The sequence below is a fragment of the Pinus tabuliformis genome, chromosome 1_1, assembly GCF_031772625.1.
Source record: "Pinus tabuliformis cultivar Carrire ecotype Pingquan chromosome 1_1, CPIR1, whole genome shotgun sequence".
Taxonomy (NCBI): Eukaryota; Viridiplantae; Streptophyta; class Pinopsida; order Pinales; family Pinaceae; genus Pinus; species Pinus tabuliformis.
The window spans coordinates 362242152-362263374 of record NC_142297.1 but is presented as its reverse complement, the minus strand read 5'-3'; the positions used below and the strand labels follow the sequence as shown (position 1 = coordinate 362263374).

The 21223-nt window shown below is 38.6% G+C and overlaps 1 protein-coding gene and 1 pseudogene across 1 annotated transcript in view; both read right to left on the bottom strand.

The window, feature by feature from the left end:
- LOC149213100 (small ribosomal subunit protein eS27y-like) overlaps nt 1–17111 on the bottom strand; it is a 58472-nt gene extending 41361 nt beyond the window's left edge. The window contains exon 1 of the mRNA XM_089388923.1: nt 17001–17111. Within this exon, the coding sequence (XP_089245049.1) occupies nt 17001–17111 (111 nt within the window). The remainder of the gene's footprint in view (nt 1–17000) is intronic.
- Nucleotides 17112–17162: 51 nt separating this feature from the next.
- Nucleotides 17163–17843, bottom strand: LOC149213099 (UDP-glucuronic acid decarboxylase 2 pseudogene; annotated as a pseudogene).
- Nucleotides 17844–21223: the final 3380 nt, after the last annotated feature.

The following is a 21223-nucleotide window of genomic DNA, read 5'->3' as shown; positions in this document are numbered from 1 at the left end:
GGAATAGTCTCAGTGTGGACGACTATGTACAACTTTACTGCCCAGGTCATCGGAAGGTCGGGAGTCAGATCTCGATCCCACACGTGGCGAGTTTGTCATTGCGGATAATCTTGTTCACCATAGCTCGAGTGAACGGATCATCTTCGCTACATCAGGCATCACGGGTAAACATGAGCGTAGCAGTGGACTGTCTCACCACGGTGTTTGACTGGTGTACTCCTCTACTTGCCAACATGAAGGAGCAGCTTGCTTCTATCAGGAGGGGACAGACCAAGAACTTTGGGTACGGAACCATTTTATGCACTTTTTTCTTCGAGAAGGTTCCCGCACTCCGCCCCAGGGTAGCAGTTCCCATCAGTAGTCCACGTGTTCCACGCATGGGCCGGTGGGCTGACTTGATGAAACGTCTGGGGGGTGGGGAAGTGCCCAGGAATGCATTCGACGACGACTTTTTTGCTTGGTGGGAGCAACAGATCATCGCCATAGACGACTACCCCTATGCTGGACTGGATTTCCGAGGAGATCCTGACCTAGTGTTACCACCAGACGCAGCATGGGGCGAGATCGGTAAGATTTTTTTGATTTTTATGATTTTATGATTTTTAGGATTTTTCAAGTATAATGATGAACTTTGAAAAATATATATATATATTTTTTTTTGATGAGATTCAAATGACTGATATGATGATCATGTTCCAGACATTGGGCCCGTGCGACCAGATGGATTCCCACGGCATGGATGGCGTGGCCGAGGAGCCGAAGAGGAGGCTGCGAATGCGGAAAGGACCCTCAACAACGTCCAACGACACTTGGCGAGATTGAGCTACCAAGTATCGATGGCAGAGATAGAGGACCTTCCTCCAGATATGCAGCGTCATGTGGTTGGGATGCCACGTGACTGGGTTCGCGTCTTTCGGCGCGTGGCCACTGCTATAGTTAGTTATTTAGCTGCTCATCCAGAGCCGAGGCATTAGATATGCCTGACATGATTATGGGCATTTGAGTCCCAATTTTGTATATTTTTTGGACACACATATGTACACTCGAGACGCTTTGCGATATATATATATATATATATATATATATATACAGTTTGACTTTTTGATGCATGATTTTATGATGATGAATGATTGATATGCCAGTCTAATGCTTGATTAGCGATAGAATCAGCTAACCAATTTTGAGATCTTGGAATGTGCAAATAATTAATGTAAATAAATGATCTTTGCAACAACCTCACCCTTAAATATTGGCGATATAATGATGGATCTCTAACCCGATAAATGTTATTTAACTGAGACACTATCAATTGAGAATCAAGATACACTACCAATGAGTTGATCCCATAAGAGATTGCCTCAGATAATAAATTGATAACAGCTGTATACTCGGCCATATTGTTTGAAGCAGGACCGATACACACGCCTCTCGATGTCATCAACTGACCAGTTGGGTAATAAAGTACCCAAGCTGCGGAAGCAAGATTCCGAGTGTGCCGACTAGCACCATCGGCGAATCCAAAATAAACCAAGTCATCCATCAACACCTGCCAAAGCAGACCAAAAAGTGCTGATATCAGAAAACGCTCGATAAGATATGTACAAATATACATAAAATACAAAGAAGCCATTGCCTGGCCAAAGCTAAGCAAAGCACTTCCTGAGGTAGAGCCCGTCAGGGGGCTCCGCCAACTGACTCCTAGGGATGTTTATAGGTACGACGATCGAACCAATCAATATACTCTCTTCGGCAAATAAATGTGTTGGAGCCAAAGGGACCGTACAAACATCACTAGTCGAACTGGAGGACCGAGATTCTACTTCATGCACAGGGGAATGAAAGTGTAACCGACGATGTAAATCTTCCAAAGGTCGATCTACGGCCGTCATTGCTTCGAATACCTCTTCATCCGATGGAAAAACAATATCCGAGCAATCCAATACAGAGGTGGAATCAAGGGTCCAAAAATGAGCCACATCACCATCTATTTCTTTCCCAGAGGAAATAGTAGAATGGTTATCTACAGAGTTATTGATAGATTCACATCTAGGTTCTGCTGCAGACATAAGAGATTCTATTTCACCCACCTTGTCGTCACCTGATGTGGTCACAGATGAAGCTAAGGTTCCAGGATTCGATGAATAAGGAGTTTGAACAAACTCTCTCCGTAAAGGATCCCTGGAGGATGAAATTGTATATATACCAGCTGTAGGAGGGGGAAGATTAAACGTACCCATCAATGAAGAGTACATCCCGACTCCTAGACTCTCAATAGGCGGACGGGGGTTACCCACTAAAGGAATGGTAGAGTCAGAGTTTGCTTGAGGATCAGCTGGACAATAGTCCAATTGGTCAACCTTAACGATTTTCCCCTCATAAGGAAAGCAAATGACACGAAATAGAGTCGAAACAACGGCTTCCATCTCGTATACCCAGTTCCTTCCTAATAGGAGATTATAATCTAGGTTAGCGTCTATGACTTCTACTTCAATATTAACGACCTTTCCTCCAACACATATAGGAAAAGCCGGGATAATCCCGTACGGTCTATGAGAGTGACCATCAAATGCTGTCAATAGGGTGGGCGAAGGAACAACCGTCGGTGATCCAATGGCCTTCCAGCATGACATAGACATGACACACGTGGAAGCTCCCTCATCTACAACCGTCCGAAAAATATTCGTTTTCTGGTAGGTAGACTTTATCTGGAAAGCCATGTGATGAGGAAGTCTCTTTTTGACATTACTCATATCAAAAGAGAGAGCTAAGGAATTACTTGGATCGACTGCCCCCATTGCCGATAGCAAGGCACTTCGTTGAGTAGGACATGTCTGGAGAACCTCTAACGCGGACATAGCACATGGACTCTGAGCCAGATCCTCAACAATGGAGTAATTCTGGGCTGCCCTAATATTAGGGTTGATAGTTGCGCGTTTAGCTGAACCTTTCGGCACCCGAGGTATAGTCTCAACAGAAGGTCGCTCAATATGAAGTGGGTTGTTAGTTTCAGGAACTGATTTACCCTTAGAATTTTCACCTTCACCATAATCGCGTGACCGTGTGGCCACATTAGCGTGAGCACCCATCATGAATACATTCGATGACTTGTCCCCTTCCTGGTTGCCCCCTGCGGAGGTACCAGGGTTCGAACTTGCGCCAGCAAGAAGTTGCTGCCCTTGGGGAAACGAGTTAGTTAACACAGCTTGCGAACTAGAAGTTCCTTGCTGTCCTAACAAGCGCTGAGCGTCTTCGATTCTAGGGCAGAGATGAGTTAGATGGTCTCCTTTGCATAACTTGCAAGGAAACTTAACTTTCTTTCTCGACTCATTTCCACCACCACCAGCGTTGTTGCCGGATTTATTTGCATCGGGCTTCCCATCCTGATTCTTCTTCTTACCACGTCCTTTCTTTTTTCCATCGGAATTTTCATTTCCTTTGGGGTTATTGGATTGGACGGCATTAATGGAAGAATTTTGGGAAGCTTGAGGATTAGACATTGTGACTTGGTTGTTAGGAGCAGTTTGTAATGACAACTGCTGCAATTGATTCAACAAGTTCACTGTAGTTGAGTCTACTGACCCTACGATACCATCCGCGTGCGGACCTGGATTTGGCTTAGCTAAATCAACCTTAGATCCAGGAGCATCTGGCAAGTACTTTTGGAGGATCCCAGACTGAGAGTAGATCAGTTCTAATTGCTGGGCCCTAAAAATGGCTTGCTCCTCAGAATAGACCCCAGACATGGAGACATCCTTGGAGATCTCAGGTTGCAAAGACTTCAAAAACCACTCTAGACGGTACTCCGGAGGGATTTCGGCTTTAATGAGCCTTTTTCTCCTTCTCCATTCCTGTATGTGATCAGAAATGTGGGTTGCCTTATCCTGACGAAAGGTAGCCAGAAGTTCAGTTCCGGCATCATAGCGGACAGGCAGCTGGAAGTGATTCAAGAAGATATTGGCTAAGTCAGCGAACGATGTAAAGCTGCCCCCTGGCAACTCTATGTACCATTTAGCCGCATTACCAGTCAAGGTGCGTTGAAAGAGTCTCAACCTAACTGAATCTTCGATGAGGGAGTTAGATGAGCACCACAAATGGAATGTGGTTACATGATCGCCCGGATCTTCACCACTTTTCCCTTCGAATTTTGGGATGTCTGAAGGGAGTTTGGTTGGGACCGGAGGCCAGGCCGGATTGTATCTGATAGGGTTGTTCGTTAGCTTAGTGAGATCTGGCAAGTTTAACGTTGCCAGAAATGGAAGCCTAGGAGGACCTAGGGGATTCCACCCAGACTGGGCAGAACTCCCAAAGTTCTGAAAAGATTGTCCTGGGATTTGAGAGGCACCAGGCTGCCCCAAGTGACCAATAGAACCAGCTGAACCAAAAGGCAAGCCTTGTGGTCCAGCAAAATTCGGAGTTTGACCAACTCCTGTCGTATAAGCTCCATAGCTTGCAAAGTTTCCTCCTAAAGAATTGTAAGGAGTCGATAACCCCTGATATGGGTTCCAAGCCGAAGTGAGGGGAGGAATACTTTGAAACATGCTAACCGTGGAATATGGCCTACTTCCTTGTTGGCCAATGAATGGATTCGCAGTTCCTGCGTTACTAACCCCAGGGTTATTCCAACCTTGGAAAGGATTGCTGCTTTGTCCTATTGAAGAAAAAGGCATGGATCCTACCGTTGGGTTGGAATGTGGGATATGGCCACTTCCAAAAGGAAAACCCTGAAATGAAGCCGATCCGCCCATCATGGACGTAGCGGCACTGAACGGAACTGACGGAATACCCTGTGATTGGGTGCCAAAAAGGAAGGAACCAGTACTAAAAGCATTGGTTTGGGCATTTCCACTCGTGGACGGAATGGAGGTAGACCCAACCAAAGATGTGCTAGCAAACGATCCGAACAAGGAAGCGGAGGGGATGGAAATGGTTCCTCCCCCTTGCATCGATGTTGGGGTTTGCATAGTCGCAACACTCGTGGAAGCCATGCTTCCAGTAGTGATTATAAATGGTAAGCGCGTAGCGTAACCTGGACTCGCTGGTCTATATAATGGAGGCCCAACGTATTGCAATACGTCTGGATAACTAGATGGTAGTGGAGAATTTGGAATCACTAATGATTCTGAAAGTTCTTCTACCTCTACGTTATTCTCCGCTTGAAAGCGAACTTGAGAAAAGACTGGAGTGTCCCTCTCTTGTTCAAAAGTACCAGGCCTTGCTTGGCCGCTAATATCCCCGAGAGGAGGATCAATCCCCGATGCGTCAACCGGCGTGGGACGGACCCCACCGGTAGTATTCCCTCTGCGCCTTCTAGGAGAAGGCTCTAAACTAGGTGGGGAGAGACCACGAAGTCTTCGAGACCGTCTTGGAGACCGGTCAGCCACTTTGAATTTTTGTTAAGATCTAACTAAAGACTCAAAAAATTAAAAGCTAAGCCGACTAGGAGCACAGAGCACACAGTATAAAGTTCCTAAAGATACAGCCAGTCAAACAACTTTCAAGTATTTCCGCTCCGGGTGATTGAGACCGGACACCAAAATACGAGAAAGTGAATCAAAGGGCCTTCCGAGGATAGTCTGGGATGATGAGGGCCCAGTCCTATCAGCGAAGGTATCAGAGGAAGTTACGCTGACCTCCTAACAACAGCCTGCGCCGGTGCAAGCCCCCAAGCTTCGCAAGGGTGCCCTCCGGAAGTACTGTCGAGAGTGATACAACGTCGACCTCAGGTGCCACAGGATTCCCCTCCGCAACCACCTATGCAAATCCCTAGGAGAGGCAACTATGGGTAGTCCTCAAGCCAATCAAGGCTCAATCCCTCTGTTTGTTGGTTCTGACTGTCTGATATTTTCTTGAACTCCAAGCTTTTCCAGTTTTTCAGTTTGTGTTTTTTTATTTTTCTTGAAAGACTTCAGATACGCACTTTTTCTGGATTACAGAAGCGTATATACGCAAGTTGCACTAAGTAAACCCGCGTATACGCAGGTTTCCTTAGTTACAGTCGCGTATACACGCATTCTGCAAATAATTGCAGGCGCGTATATCACATAATTTTATGTATTTTATGGCCAGGCAATGGCTTCTTTGTATTTTATGTATATTTGTACATATCTTATCGAGCGTTTTCTGATATCAGCACTTTTTGGTCTGCTTTGGCAGGTGTTGATGGATGATTTGGTTTATTTTGGATTCGCCGATGGTGCTAGTCGGCACACTCAGAATCTTGCTTCCGCAGCTTGGGTACTTTATTACCCAACTGGTCAGTTGATGACATCGAGAGGCGTGTGTATCGGTCCTGCTTCAAACAATATGGCCGAGTATACAGCTGTTATCAATTTATTATCCGAGGCAATCTCTTATGGGATCGACTCGTTGGTAGTGTATCTTGATTCTCAATTGATAGTGTCTCAGTTAAATAACATTTATCGGGTTAGAGATCCATCATTATATCGCCAATATTTAAGGGTGAGGTTGTTGCAAAGATCATTTATTTTGCATAGGAAACAAGGGTTTCCTATGCAAAATGGGGGAAGTGCAGAATGCACCAAGGACTTCAGACCTGGTCTAAGGGAAAAATCTCAGCATAATAATCTTGCTCTCCTTTCTCTCTCCCCTTGGCCTTCCCTTTGATGTCTTTTTATACCCTCTCCAAAGTAGTTTTTTAGTTAGGAGTTGGTTGGGAACAGTTGGGCCACGGGCACTAACAGGTGATCCAGCAGGTAAACCCGCGATCACCGCCCGAAAAAGAGGAAATTATATTTTTTTAAGTGTTTTAATAGATACACGCGGGTTGGGTATGACAGACCCGCGTGTACACGCGTTTAACACAGGGCAAAGTCGCGTATAGGGAATAAAACACTGTTTTTTTAAATTTTTGGACCAGGTCTGGAAGGAGGGGTTGCCCTAGGCCATAAGTGCAGCATCACAAACCATAAGAGTGAGATTTGGAGCTATAACAGATGCCCCCTAATGTATGAGGTCAGAAGGGGAACATGATGGCCGAAATATATTAAGTAAGTACAAGGAAAGGAACTCTGTCGAAAAACCGAGGAGGACTTCACCAGAATTCAGCCTGCCAAGCCACCGAAAGGAGATCAGAAAGAAACACTGTCTGAGGCGGGCATACCCATGCTCAGGAAAAGTAAAGCATGTCCGCATATCAAGTACAAGCGGATCCACAAGTATAAATGACTGTAAAATACATAATGGATCATCTGATCATAATGAGTAAGTACATGTCTGAATATCACATATAAAACTGTCAATGATGCTGAAAGATGCAACGGATCACTGAAATCAAAGACTGATCCCATAAGGTACCAACTGAACATGATGGAATAGGATGGTACTACACTGCAAACTCAGGTGCCAGCATATAGAATGTCGCCATGACTGACTGCAACATATAAGGTGGAGTGGTATCAACTAGCAGCAACAGGAGCAACAGTCAAGTGAACCAATGAATGCTGATACAACCTGAGGTCGTCACCGACCGCCGTGGTACATTTCTACACCATGGGAATAAATGATCTGAAGTCGACCATGTGAGAAATCGTTTGATTACCGGTCATTGATGTATACCGTTAACAAACGCGAGACTACTCACCGATAATGATAATGAGCGTCAAGGTACCCAGTACAATCTAACAAGTGTGAATAGATGAGCTGAAGTCGAACACCTGTAAGAATCTATCAATCAGGAGACAATGATGGTTTCCCACTGTCGATAGCGAGGAATCTGCCACTAATGACTACAAACCCCAAGGTACTGCCAAATAGACTCTAGATCTTTGCCCCAGAGCAATGAGTCGGAGTCGATAGGGAAAGATCCGCTAGAAGGAAGGCATTAAGGCATCCTCCATCAATCTAGCGCGAGTGTAACCCGTTGGCCAATAATGTGGAAGTAATCGGACGAAAAAGATGTAGTAACCCAACCGAAGTACGTTTCCGGCGTACACAAGATGTGGCTAGCGCACGGCAGAAACCCTCTGAACCAACCAATAATGAAAGCTGACACAGAGGCGAGGTATCCACCAATAGGGTCAAATGGAAACCAAGGTACTGCACGAATCCCAATGTGTGATAATGTATGCTGATGTCGAACACAAGGAAACCACTCAGTCAAAGACCCATGATACTGATCGATGCTGAGCACAAGGTGACCTATCAATAATGAAAATAGGGCCAGGGTGCGGTCTCTAGGTCTGCCCTCAGAGCAATGTGTCGTCGTCGATAAGGACAAGACCCGCCAGCAAGAAGTCAATGGGGACCTTCTAAAACCGGCACGAGTGAAGGACCAACATAACTGATGTGATGATAGACATGACACTGACAACCAGGGATGGCCGACTGAAAAATGAGTCAAGAGACACCGCAGAAAGGCCGACTCAGGCTAACTTCCCTTGAACAAAAGCACGACTCAATGTGACTATGTGGAAGCATATAATGAATCTGTATAAGTTCGTCATGAAGGAGGCACGAACGAACCCTCCATATGATTGGAAGAGATAACCAATCGGGGGAGAACTGACTCGATAACAAGGTTATGGCTTACCTAAGTCAAACTAAATCCCTCCCCAGCGGAGTCGCCAATTCTGGTTGAAGGGAAAGTACCCCTAGGGTCCTTTGGGCTAAGACTCTACCAGACTGAAAATTGCTTATTCAAAGAAACACACACACACAGCCATCTTTTTACTTTTAAGCAAATTCTAATGTTTAGGGTACATACCTAAGGTCCTACGTTCGAGAAGACCATTAGGGTGCAAACCCTTCTTGGAGTTCCCTTCTTCTTTCTTTGACCTGCAAGACAACCAAATCAAAGAACACAACAGTACATGTATAGAAGTTTATATATAAATCATCTTTATGCTATAAAGTTAGTTATAAAAAATCTTTAAGTAACCACTTTCATAAGAATTCAACACAAGAATCTCATAAGCATAAAGAAAGATTATTCGGGAACAAAGACGTGTTTCTTTATATATAAAGGCAAATAAAGTACATATATCGGAAAGATATCACCTGAACATCTTCAGCAGGCTCCAAGCAAGCTTCCTCCCGGATTCGTTCCAGCCTCAAGCCTCCGACAAGAGCTCCTTCCAAGTCTTACTCAATGATGATGTCAAGGATGAATGATCACCAATACACATGGAAACAAGGGTTTCCTATGCAAAATGGGGGAAGTGCAGAATGCACCAAGGACTTCAGACCTGGTCTAAGGGAAAAATCTCAGCATAATAATCTTGCTCTCCTTTCTCTCTCCCCTTGGCCTTCCCTTTGATGTCTTTTTATACCCTCTCCAAAGTAGTTTTTTAGTTAGGAGTTGGTTGGGAACAGTTGGACCACGGGCACTAACAGGTGATCCAGCAGGTAAACCCGCGATCACTGCCCGAAAAAGAGGAAATTATATTTTTTTAAGTGTTTTAATAGATACACGCGGGTTGGGTATGACAGACTCGCGTGTACACGCGTTTAACACAGGGCAAAGTCGCGTATAGGGAATAAAACACTGTTTTTTAAATTTTTGGACCAGGTCTGGAAGGAGGGGTTGCCCTAGGCCATAAGTGCAGCATCACAAACCATAAGAGTGAGATTTGGAGCTATAACAGCCCCTGCACCAAACACTATTACCATTAGCACCAAAGACCAGACCTTAGACCAAACCTTCAATCATGAGCACTAAAAATATATAACAAGATTGGAAAAGACGCAGTTAAGGAGGCTAGCCCGTGCACCAAATGCTATTACCAATGCTTACACGTGATAAAACTCAAATAGCAGTAAAGATATTCTCACCCCAGGCGCTCACCCCAACTGTTGTTGAAGCTTCAATACCAATAGCTTCGGCCCAGATCTGCAGATTCATTAATCCACTTTGATTTAATCTTCAAAGTCAATCATATATTTTTAACAAAATTTCCAAGTATCAGATGTCAAAACAAGTATCTCATGACAACATTAGCTTCAGAGGAGAAAATAAACTTTAATATGGAATATGAGTTATATAAATTAACATGTAGATGCAAGCGGCAGTTCAGCAGCTATTAAAAAACCACTTCTTACCGGGACAGCCAGTACTGTAATCACAAGATATAAAACGGAGAAACAGTGAAAACTTATAATTTAATATCTATTCCAATAATGAAAACTTAGATATAAAATACCTTTGTAATGCAATGACATGTAGGATGCTCTTAATTTATAGGGAGCAGAAAGAATGGCAAATCTGCCTTCCTCCCGTCATATCTTGTGGGCGCCTTTTTCAAAATATCGAGAGGCGGTCGCTGTCATCCTTGTCATCACTTGATCCCATTGTGTACAGCTTACTATTGCTTGATCGATCATGATCGACCCCTAAAGTCCACGAATGCAAGAAAAGGAAACATCAAGTGGAGGTAAACTTTAAAGTAGAATCCCAAGAATAATAATTTTTTTTTTAACTAGCTACGAATCCCAAGACGTTTAGGTCAACGTGAATACAACGTGCATCATTTACATTCAGCCATTTTTAAGTTGCGTTGCGTTAGTGCTTTGCACTTTCAGGTGAATCTAGGCCATTACCAACTGGGCCTATGTTATGCGCAGTAAGTTGGATTTAGGCAATCGCGATCTGGGTATCTACCATGCACTGTAAGCTGGCCCCAGGCCATTGACAGCTTGCATATTATCCATGGTAAGGAAACGCCTCTTCCTTATCTGGGTGTTCTTACTGCACCAAAATATTAATGTAGTTATGAAGTAGTGCAAGAAACTTCAGCCGGAAATTGCACATTTCTTTAAAATTTAGTCAATTTTTTCTAAAATCCAGCAGCAATTTATTGAAATCGCAAGTTTGATAGTTAATTTCTGCACAATCAAAGCGTCTTTGTTGCTGAATCCAAATATGCAGTTAAAAAAACCATTTTAAATAATACAAATCAAGATTTATATCCAAAAAATTACACTAAAGACAACTCCATAATGTTTTTTTAATAGTGAAATGTGATAATGCTCAACATATGACTTCAAAGTAAATTGACTCCAGTTCATTGCTTTCGGACCCTTTTGCGGTAGTCTTACCACTTTATTTAAAACAATTACAAATCATAATCTAATTAGAACTAGATTATATATATATAAATTCAATTCAATTCAATGACATACCAAAAAATCTTATTTAAAATAGCTAAAGAAGTCATGATTCAAAAAAAATTGTGCAACCATTTTTCCAATCAGGTAAATGAACAATTTTTTTCAAATTTATTCTTGGAAGGTTACATGTTCAGAAATTAGAGCCATCAATATCTGAGTTATCCTCATAATATATTACATATCTTTGGATACTATTGGATTATTTCACAATTTCAATAATATATTTTAAATTTTTTATAATTAAAATTTTATTTATGTTTTATATTATGATTAATTATATATTATCATTTACATGTGTGTTTGAAGAAGTCAAGTATACAAATCATCATTCCTATTAGAAGGTCTTCTTTATGTGGAGAGACTATCATAATATCCCTTTCCCTTTCCACTTGGAACTTTTGGAACTACAATTTTCTTGTGATGCCCTTATATACCTCATTCTAAAAATTTATTTAAGAATTTTTGCTAATGCTTACATCTATTTTTAGATATAGATCTCTCACTTAAAGAACACATTCATTTTTAACATCGTGAACAATTATACATTGTTATTTACATGTATGCTTGAAGAAATCAAGTACACATCCTATCATTCCTCTGAGAAGGTCTTCTTTTTGTGGAGGGACTATCATAATATCCCTTTCCTCTCTCATAACTTTTGGAACTACAAATTTCTTTTCATTTCCTTATATACTCCATTCCCAAACTTTATTAAGAATTTTCTTTAAGGCTTACATCTATTTTGAGATTTAGAGCTCTCACTTAAAGAACACCTTTTTTTAATCTAGGAATATTCTCTTATAGATAAGTCATTTGTGCTTTAACTATCCATGTTTTTCTACCTTATTGGCTTTGATATCAATGATAGGACCACATGATAGAAATTTAGGGTGGGACTATCAAATTAGTGTAGTAAAGAGGATGATAAACTGGTGAACTTATCTTCATTCGAAATATTATAGGTACAAACATATAATTAAATGGTTAGTAAGCACGCATAGAAATCAATTCATGATAAACATCAAAACACTTAGATTGTGTTACAATACCGTGGTTATCAATATTGCATACTTGAAAAGCCATAATTGACTTCATATTGCATTTGTTCATATGATATTTTTTATAACTAAAAAATTTAATTAAAAGAGGAAAAGGGCATAACTACTTTGGAAATAATTCTTGTTTTTTTATTTGAGTACACTACTATAAATATTTTGTAATATTATGCGGAGGAAGAATCCTTAATATATACCTAATAAATATTGAGAATTAACTTAAAAATGTAGAAGCCCTATTATAAACTAGAGACACTTATCAATGTAAATTATAACATACACTAATTAAGTTACCATAGTATTGATGGCATTCACATGCTCTATCATGAAATCTCCATTATCCATCCTCATTTTGGACGAAATATTTTCCTATGAGGGAGTTAGACTAATACAGATCATATATCCGATCCTATAATTCCTTGGTTGTAGCTTCTCCTAAAATATTCAATAATTTTAAATTCTAGAGACAACCAAATTGTGTACTTTCTCTAATCCAAATTTTTTCATTATTTTATTGACATTCTCTAAAATTTGACAATGGAGTTCATCGATATGGTCTATGTCTCTATATCGGCTTGAACTAATCATTAGATCCCATAAAAAGAATTCAAGCATACCATTTCACCTTCACATAAAATAATGGCCTTCAATCCAAAAAAAATGGTTTCTTTTGGTAGTAATTAGAAATATGATTTTGTACTCTCCCAAAATAGTTGCTTCTCATTTGTAGAAGGACTTGAATTAGATGAAGGAATCGAACAAAAGTGGGATATAAAATACCAATAAACTATTAGTTTGATTCGTATATATTAGATGAATACATGCTCAAAATCAACAAGATCAAAGTGCCTCTATGTGGATTTGCCAAGTTGTGGTTCAATCCTTCAAACAATTGTTTAACATTTCTTCAACATACATCACTAGTGAAGAGCTTATCTAAGGATGTAGCCTATGAAATCTTTGAAGAGGATGGAGAGAAAAATTAATTGCCTATGTTCCACTTAGTTGCCTTGATCTCTTCTTGGAACAACCTACTTAATGACAACACACTAATTTATTTTTAAATTCCAGTGTGCATGCGAATTTATTGATTAGTAAATCTCTTTTTTTTAATTGTAGGATGTAATTTCCAATCACTTTCCAACAATTCTAATTGCTTCAAGAACCTTCTCCTTTATAGCATCACTTTTTAATCCCCACATTTCTATAACATATAATGAAGGTTTACAATGTTGGGATGATTAACTTGGATACCTTTTTGATATTTTTAATTAATGTAATATTCATCATCATTTAACATATTAAGGCTAAGGAAGGGTGTAGTCAATGGATCTCTATGTCTAGGAGGGAAATGTGATTTGAGGGGAATGTTGTGAGAGGGATTAAAGAAAATCATTATTTAACTAACCAATTAGATCTTCTTAACTACTTCATGGACCTATCTGCATTATTACATCCATCTACCACTAAATATTTCCTAACAATGAAGTATATACTTGGCTTATGAAATTATCCAAAAGATGTCTAAAAAAAATCATTTATGTGGAAGAACATATAGCAAGAGGGCATGTTGTACATAATACTATCATTCATTGCAAATCTTAGGACACTACTTATGATATTTCTGAAGTAATTGTACCAATATCATCGTAACTACTTCAATTTGTCAATCACTCTATGAATTAAATATGTTTGCTCCTCTAAACCTTCATTTTCATTAACTCTAAAAAAATTGAGTACAATTCCCTAAGGAAGTGAGAGTGCTAACTAGATACAATGGATGAAGAAAAAAAAAAAACTAAACATTTCAAAAAGACAAACTTCTAATCCATTAGTATAACGTATTTCTAAGAAAAACAAGTTATATATTTTTCTATACCTATCGATAATAAAAAGATTTCTTAGACATATGTAAACCTCTATATAATCCATTAGATAAATAATAAAAACCTTTCTTGGACATATGCAAACCCCTATATAATCCAGTGACATATTTATGGATGAAAAGGTATTGGAAGTGACACACATGACTTCTTCTTTACCTAGTTTGCTAGATGCATCCTTTGTATATTTGAACCAAGGAAAATTTTAAGGATGGAACTTTATCTTAAAGTTTAGAAACCTTGGCGAATCTTACTAGTTCCTAACATACAAATTATAAAATGTTTAGTGATACGTTTGTAAAATTATTCAAATTTCTAATGATTTTATATAGTTTTTTCAAAATTTTGGCAATTTTTAAGGTAAAATAATTTTATGATATAAAATTTTGGCAAATCATTTTTAGGAAAAATGGAAATTGGTGAATCTTTGTTTTAGAAAAAACATAGAAAATTAGCCCACCTACAAATATTAATCCCTAAAATTTTCTCTGATTTGGACATAGTTTCATATATCTAAGGCCAATAATTATATTTTTGTAATTAGATATTGTTTTATCTTTACTAAAGAGAAAAATAAGATCTATATTTGGACATAGTTTCATCTATCTAAAGTCAATAATAAAATATGATCTATATTTGAACATAGTTTCATATATCTAAATATAATATTGTTGTAATTAGGTTATTGTTTTATCTTCACTAAAATGAAAGGTATGTGCTTGTTTCATTATACTCACTTTTTCATTTTTTAAAATACATAATTTACTGAGATGGTATGATAATTTTTTATATACATGATAATACAATATTTCCATTTTTAGTAGCATGGATTAGTGTTTCGTAAACATTCTTAAATTCTATTATATTTTCAATATAACTTCCTCGAGGTAATGAAATATGATATAAAGCAATGGATGAATTAACAGAAGGTCTAGATAATATATCAACAACTTTTTTTTTATACCTTTCTTATACCTAATGATCAAATAAAATTCATGCAAAAATCTCATCAACCAGCAATTACATTATTACTTACATTATTACTGTAGCTTAGTTTAGTATTGAATATACTTAATTAGTTATTGAATATACTACAAAGGTTGATGATAGGTATGCACGATTAACTATTATGTCATCAACTAGTGTTTCCATTATTTCATAGTGTAATCAAAGCAGACATTGGACATTTTTTTATATCACTAGAATAATTTCAAGTGGCACGAATAAAGAGCTATCATAATAATACGAAATTGGTTTCCTCCTTCGAATTATCATTTCTACCCTGGCATTGTCAAACTTCAGTGAAAGATAGTTACTATAAATCAATTTCAATCACTTCCTCTACCACTTCCCTATCTCTTCCAGATAAAATGTGAACATAATTGAAAAATAAAGGAGATGTAGCTCACAGGTGAGGCTTGCACCTGCAGACTACAATCAAAATAGAGAGATCACTCTCATACACTCTATTACACATGAATGAAAGATTACATCATTTAAGTACAACACTAGGAATTAGGAAGTTGCAACCAAACCCCTAAACTTTAGGAACTAATCCTAAACCAGGGAGATACGTTACAACTATGTAACCATTTTCTCCATTAATACAAAATAATATAATTATTTTCAACTCCCCCCTTTAATGGAGAAAGGGTTGTCCTGAACTCCTAGCATCCTTCTAAACAATTCAAATTTCACATGTGCAAGAGGCTTTGTAAAAATATCAGCCATATTGTCACAAGTTTTACAATATTCAACAGTAATTTCTTTTGACTGTATCTTCTCTCTGACAAAATGGAACTGAGTGTCTATATGTTTGGTGTTTTTGTGAAACACTGGATTGTATGCCAATTTAATGGTGCTCTGGTTGTCGCTTTTGATGGAAGTGGAATTCTCTTGTTATTTTCCTGCATCATTGAGAAGCCTTCTCAACCAGATCGCTTCACACATTGCTGCACACAATGCTTGATACTCAACTTCACCCGAAGAAAAAGCTACAGTGCTCTGCTTCTTGCTGCTCCATGCTATGACCCCAGATCCTATGCTGAATGCGTAACCTCTGATAGATCTTCGATCATCCAAGTTACCTGCCCAATCAGAATCTGAAAAACCTGCTAGAATAACCATTCTGAACCTTTCCAGCAAGCTTCTGGCATACTTCCCTTGAGTAAGAAAGGTTTGTCCAGAGTCTTTCCATCTCATACACTTGTGACATCTGATTTCTTTGATCAGATTGTTAGCATTCCCTGTTACAATCATATCATCTACATACAAAGAAATCAAACTAATTTGCCTCTGTTTATTAAACTTGGTATACAGATTTGGATCATTCAAGCTCCTATGAAAGCCATGCTGTACAAAAAATGAGTCAGTTTTCTCATACCACGACCTGGGTGCCTGTTTTAAACCATAAAGTACCTTTTTCAATTTACACACAAGATGTTCTTGTCCCTTTTTCACAAAACCTTCAGGATGTACTAAATAAATTTCTTTCTTCAAGTCACCATTTAGAAATGCAGACTTAACATCTACGTGGTGTAGCTGCCATTTGTGTTTTGTTGCTAAGGAAATTAGCCTTCTAATGGTGTTTAATTCGGCTACAGGAGCAAAGGTGTCATCGAAATCTATTCCCTCTTGTTGTGATTAACCCTTTGCTACCAATCTAGCTTTAAGTTTCTCTATACTCCCATTTTCATTTATTTTTGGTTTATACAAGCCATTTGCATCCTATGGGGGTTTTACCTTCAGGCAATTCAACCAAATCCCAAGTATGGTTTCTATTTATTGATTCTATTGCAGCCCTCCATGCATCAAATTTACTTGCTTCCTCATAATTTGCAGCTTCTACAATGTTTAAAAACTTTGACATTAATGCATAGTCTTTCAATTTTAATGGTAATTGAGTCTTCCTACCAGATCTCCTTGGTAGGGGACTTACCTCAAATTTGTCAGCTCTAAATGGGCTTGCTTTATCACCTTTTTCATGTTCTTTTTTCTGCTTTTCTTGTTTCTGCTCGTGCTCTTCATCTTCCTTGTTGTTTTCTCCCATTAGCAATGGAATGTTCCAATCACTGTTATAGTCATCCTTTCCTTCTTCAATCTATTCTAGTTCTAACATTGTAAATTCTCCAGGATTCCCAAGATTGAAAGGACTAACATGTTCGCCCTCCATAAGTCGCATAAGGCCTTCAACCAGATCAGAAACGAACTGGAAGCTTTTTGTCTGTTCCCCATTTCCATAGACTGTCAAAATCTCCTTGCGTAAAGCTTGAGTAACAAAATTACTTGCAACGCGACCATCATCACGGCACATTCGAGAACCGTATGTATTGAAAATTCGAGCAATCCGCACCTCAGCATTCTCCTTCATTCCTGTGAAGAAATTGTCGACATCAATAACACTGTCGCCTCTTGCCATGAGCCTATTAAGTAAATGACTACCAACAAAGCCAGCTCCACCCCTCATGACAACCCGCAGGGACTTTTTCTTCAAACCTAGGAGCCCTTTAGCCCCCGAATTCACCATCGAACCCGAATGATATTGAGCACACCGAGAAATAGGCGTCTCATAAACAACCCGATGAGGTTTGTTGGGCACAAACCTTCCATTTTCATTAACATTAGAAGCCAAAAAACCACGCTGAAGAATAAAGAAAGTCGATGAGATGGCAATTCCTATCAAAATTAACAGCAACCGTTGCTCCCTGAGAAAATAATCTACTGGCTTGATAATAGACCACGTCTTTTCTTGCTTAAGAGAGTGCTCATCCCTGTTATTCATATTGGACTGATAAATTTCTGATCCTCTGATGAATCAGTCTTCAATGAGCCACCACCGAGCAAGTCCGATATGCTGCCACCGAAAAGATCCGGAACTCCAATGTGCCACCACCGGGCAAGTCCGATCTGCTACCATCGAACAGATCAGGAACTTCGATACGCCACCACTAGGCTACTCCAATATGTTGATCTCGTGATCTACTCACTGATTCAGATCCGGCAATATCTGACAACTTAGCAAGATCAATTCCGCTTCGATGAGCAAATTCCTCGTTTTTCAATACAACCAAAAAATTGATCTGATCAAAACTGATCCGATCTGCCTCTCCCGGATAGATCTGCAACTTCTCCAATCTGCTCCCTTCGTAAATCGCAAAACGAAGATGAGGCTTCCTGCATATCTCCTTGAAGGTGGATTGGCGCGTCCCCGAGCACACTGGCGCGTTCCTAAGCGAAAAATCCGCGCTAGGGAAAAATCGGTTAGAGTAAAATTTGCTGGTGCGATTTTTCCATGAAATTCTGCGCCAATGGGTATTTTGGCGCTCTGGCACGATTAATAGCCTAATAGTCGCGCCAATTCCACTCCTGACGCTACTGTTAGCACAAAAAATGCGCCAATCTCCTTTCTACTCAAAAAAAAAAAAGTATCCAGTCTGAGCCAAGTGTTCTGTAGTCCACCTGCTCAATTGAGCACAAAGCTCTTGTGTACACGCAGCCACAGAGGCACCTCAAACAACATAGGCAATTCTGCCACAAGGCAAGCTAGCCACAAAGGCACTTCAATCACAAGAGGTGATACAAGATTAGGCTCACCCAATCTAAGCTCTAATACAAAGATAAAATGTGAACAGAATTGAAAAATAAAGGAGATGTAGCTCACAGGTGAGGCCTACACCTGGAGACTGCACTCAAAACAGAGAGATCACTCTCGTACACTCTATTACACATGAATGAAAGATTACATCATTTAAGTATAACACTAGGAATTAGGATGTTGCAACCAAACCCCTAAACTCTAGGAACTAATCCTAAACTAGGGAGATACATTACAACTATGTAGCCATTTTCTCCATTAATACAAAGTAATATAATTATTTTCAACTCTTCCATGATGCAGAAGATTAAATTCCACTGTGAGAATGATTAGAAGGAAAATCTCGCATGTCATTATCACTTGCATCAACTTCAGTTTCAAATGGTTACTATAAATCAATTTCAATCACTTCCTCTAGTGCCCTATCTCTTCCTTAGCGTATCTCTTCCTCAACTTAGATGATCCACTCACTATAAAATTCACTGTGAGAATGATTTGAAGGGAAAACGGCTTGCTGATTTACTTTTACTGTCAATGCTTGAATTGATATATAATTATTAGTAAATTGTGTTGTTAAGATTATAGCAGGTATGAGTGTGATTTAGTTTATCTTTTCGTATTAATGTTATATTGTCTGTGTTTATCTTTTCCTTTTGCACGATTGTTTTCTATGCGCATTTTAGGTATTTAAAATGGTTTATTTATTTATTTATTTTTAAAAGAAAATTAGTTTTTTTTTTAAATCTTTAAATCGTTTATATATTGCATATTTATATAATTTTTTATTTTTAAGAAATATAACTATATTTTTTTAAATATTTAAACAATAATATATTTTTAAAGTTTTAATTATGTTTATGGACATGGTTATTTTGGAAATGAGTTTCATAATTTTAATTTAATAATCAATAATTGTTAAATAGATTATAGAGATTTAATATCCAAGAAATATTCTATAATATTCTTAGTAATGTACGCAAATCAAAGTAGTTATGGTCTTTTTTCTCTTTTAATTGTAATAGCATTTGCACCAGATGTTGCAAAGGAAACATTGTAAGGCATAAATTGAAAAACAATTGCGACATGGGAATGGGCAAATCTAAAGACAATCTTACCTTTTTTTATAAGAGAAAAAAAAAACATCAAAATTTTAGCAGAATTCATATCTCACGACCTTGCATCTCTGTGTCACATATAAAGTCTCAAAAAAACTCAAAAAGTAAAGAAACTTTTACTACTACAACTCTGTGTTCTTCCAATTGTTCTGAAATACTATATCGAATTACAAAAAACTTTTCTTTAGAGCTTATCCTTCACAACATATTTTCTAGACTGATCTAAACATTCAGCTTGAAGATATGAAAAATACATGACAGTCTCGACAATTACAAAAAAAAAACATCCAGATTGCAAAGAATAGTCCTGCACAGACCATTAGATACTCCCTGAGCTATAGAGAGTACCCGTTATTGTGGGCTTGGTAGAAGAGCCTTCCAGGAGAGAAATAGCATCCCATATTTGATAATCGATATGCCTCTTGATTATGTTATTTATAGGAATTCAACAAATTTCTGATACCTTTTATCGAATGTGTGAGGGAAGGTGTTCCGAAAGAAGACTTTTGTTGTACCCAATATAAAATCACCTTTGAGTGACCAAAACATCTAATTTCTTTGTTGCTAGATAATGAGAAAATAGAAGAGCCCCAAAGAGCTATAAGCTCCACTCTATTGTTAAACTGAAAGTCACCATTCCACCAGAAATAAAAATAGCTACATGTCTTTAGAACTAAAATAGCCCCACTGCCACAGGGCCTAGAATTATATGCCCCATCAAAGCATACAACTGGATAATTAATCCATACCTTCTTGCGTTGAAATGTAAAAAATCCCCACTGGCACGGGCCCTATAAGTATATGCCCCATCCAAAAATACAACTGAATAATTAGTCCATACCTCTTTGTGTTGAAAGGGTCTCGAAAGAGTCTCAAAGGAGTCTCACAAGAGTCTTCTTCGACATAGGACCAATCTCCAAAAAGTAAGAAGATATCTTAAGACATGTTCGTTTAATATTTGGGAAATCTTAAAAATAAAGTTTTCCATTAAAAAATAATTAGTTTACGTGGTTCTAGTTTTCAAAGCTATGGTCTCAGGATATAGTAATTTGTGCAGCAGCTTCATCCTCATCCACATAAGAAACATGCCTCACTCCAAAGGTGCATAAATGAACTAGCTTATGGCACTCATCAATCAACCGATATAGGAAGACATAATGGCCTTACAAATCATTATCAGACATAATTGAACAGTCTCAAGCCTAGTCACAGTGATGGCGCTGTTAGTAGATCAGAAGTTTGGGTCTCGGTTGTGATGCACTAAGGGTTGAGTAAGTTTGGGCAAGGGATTTGGCCAAGGACTAATGGAATTTCGTTAGGTTGGGATTTTCCTCTTTTCCAAAGTGGACATTTTCCCAGATATTTCTTAGTTTTCTTTATGTGTGTGATTATTTATATTTGTGTTCATGACTATGTTTAATTTACCTTGATTTTTATACGTTCATGACTATG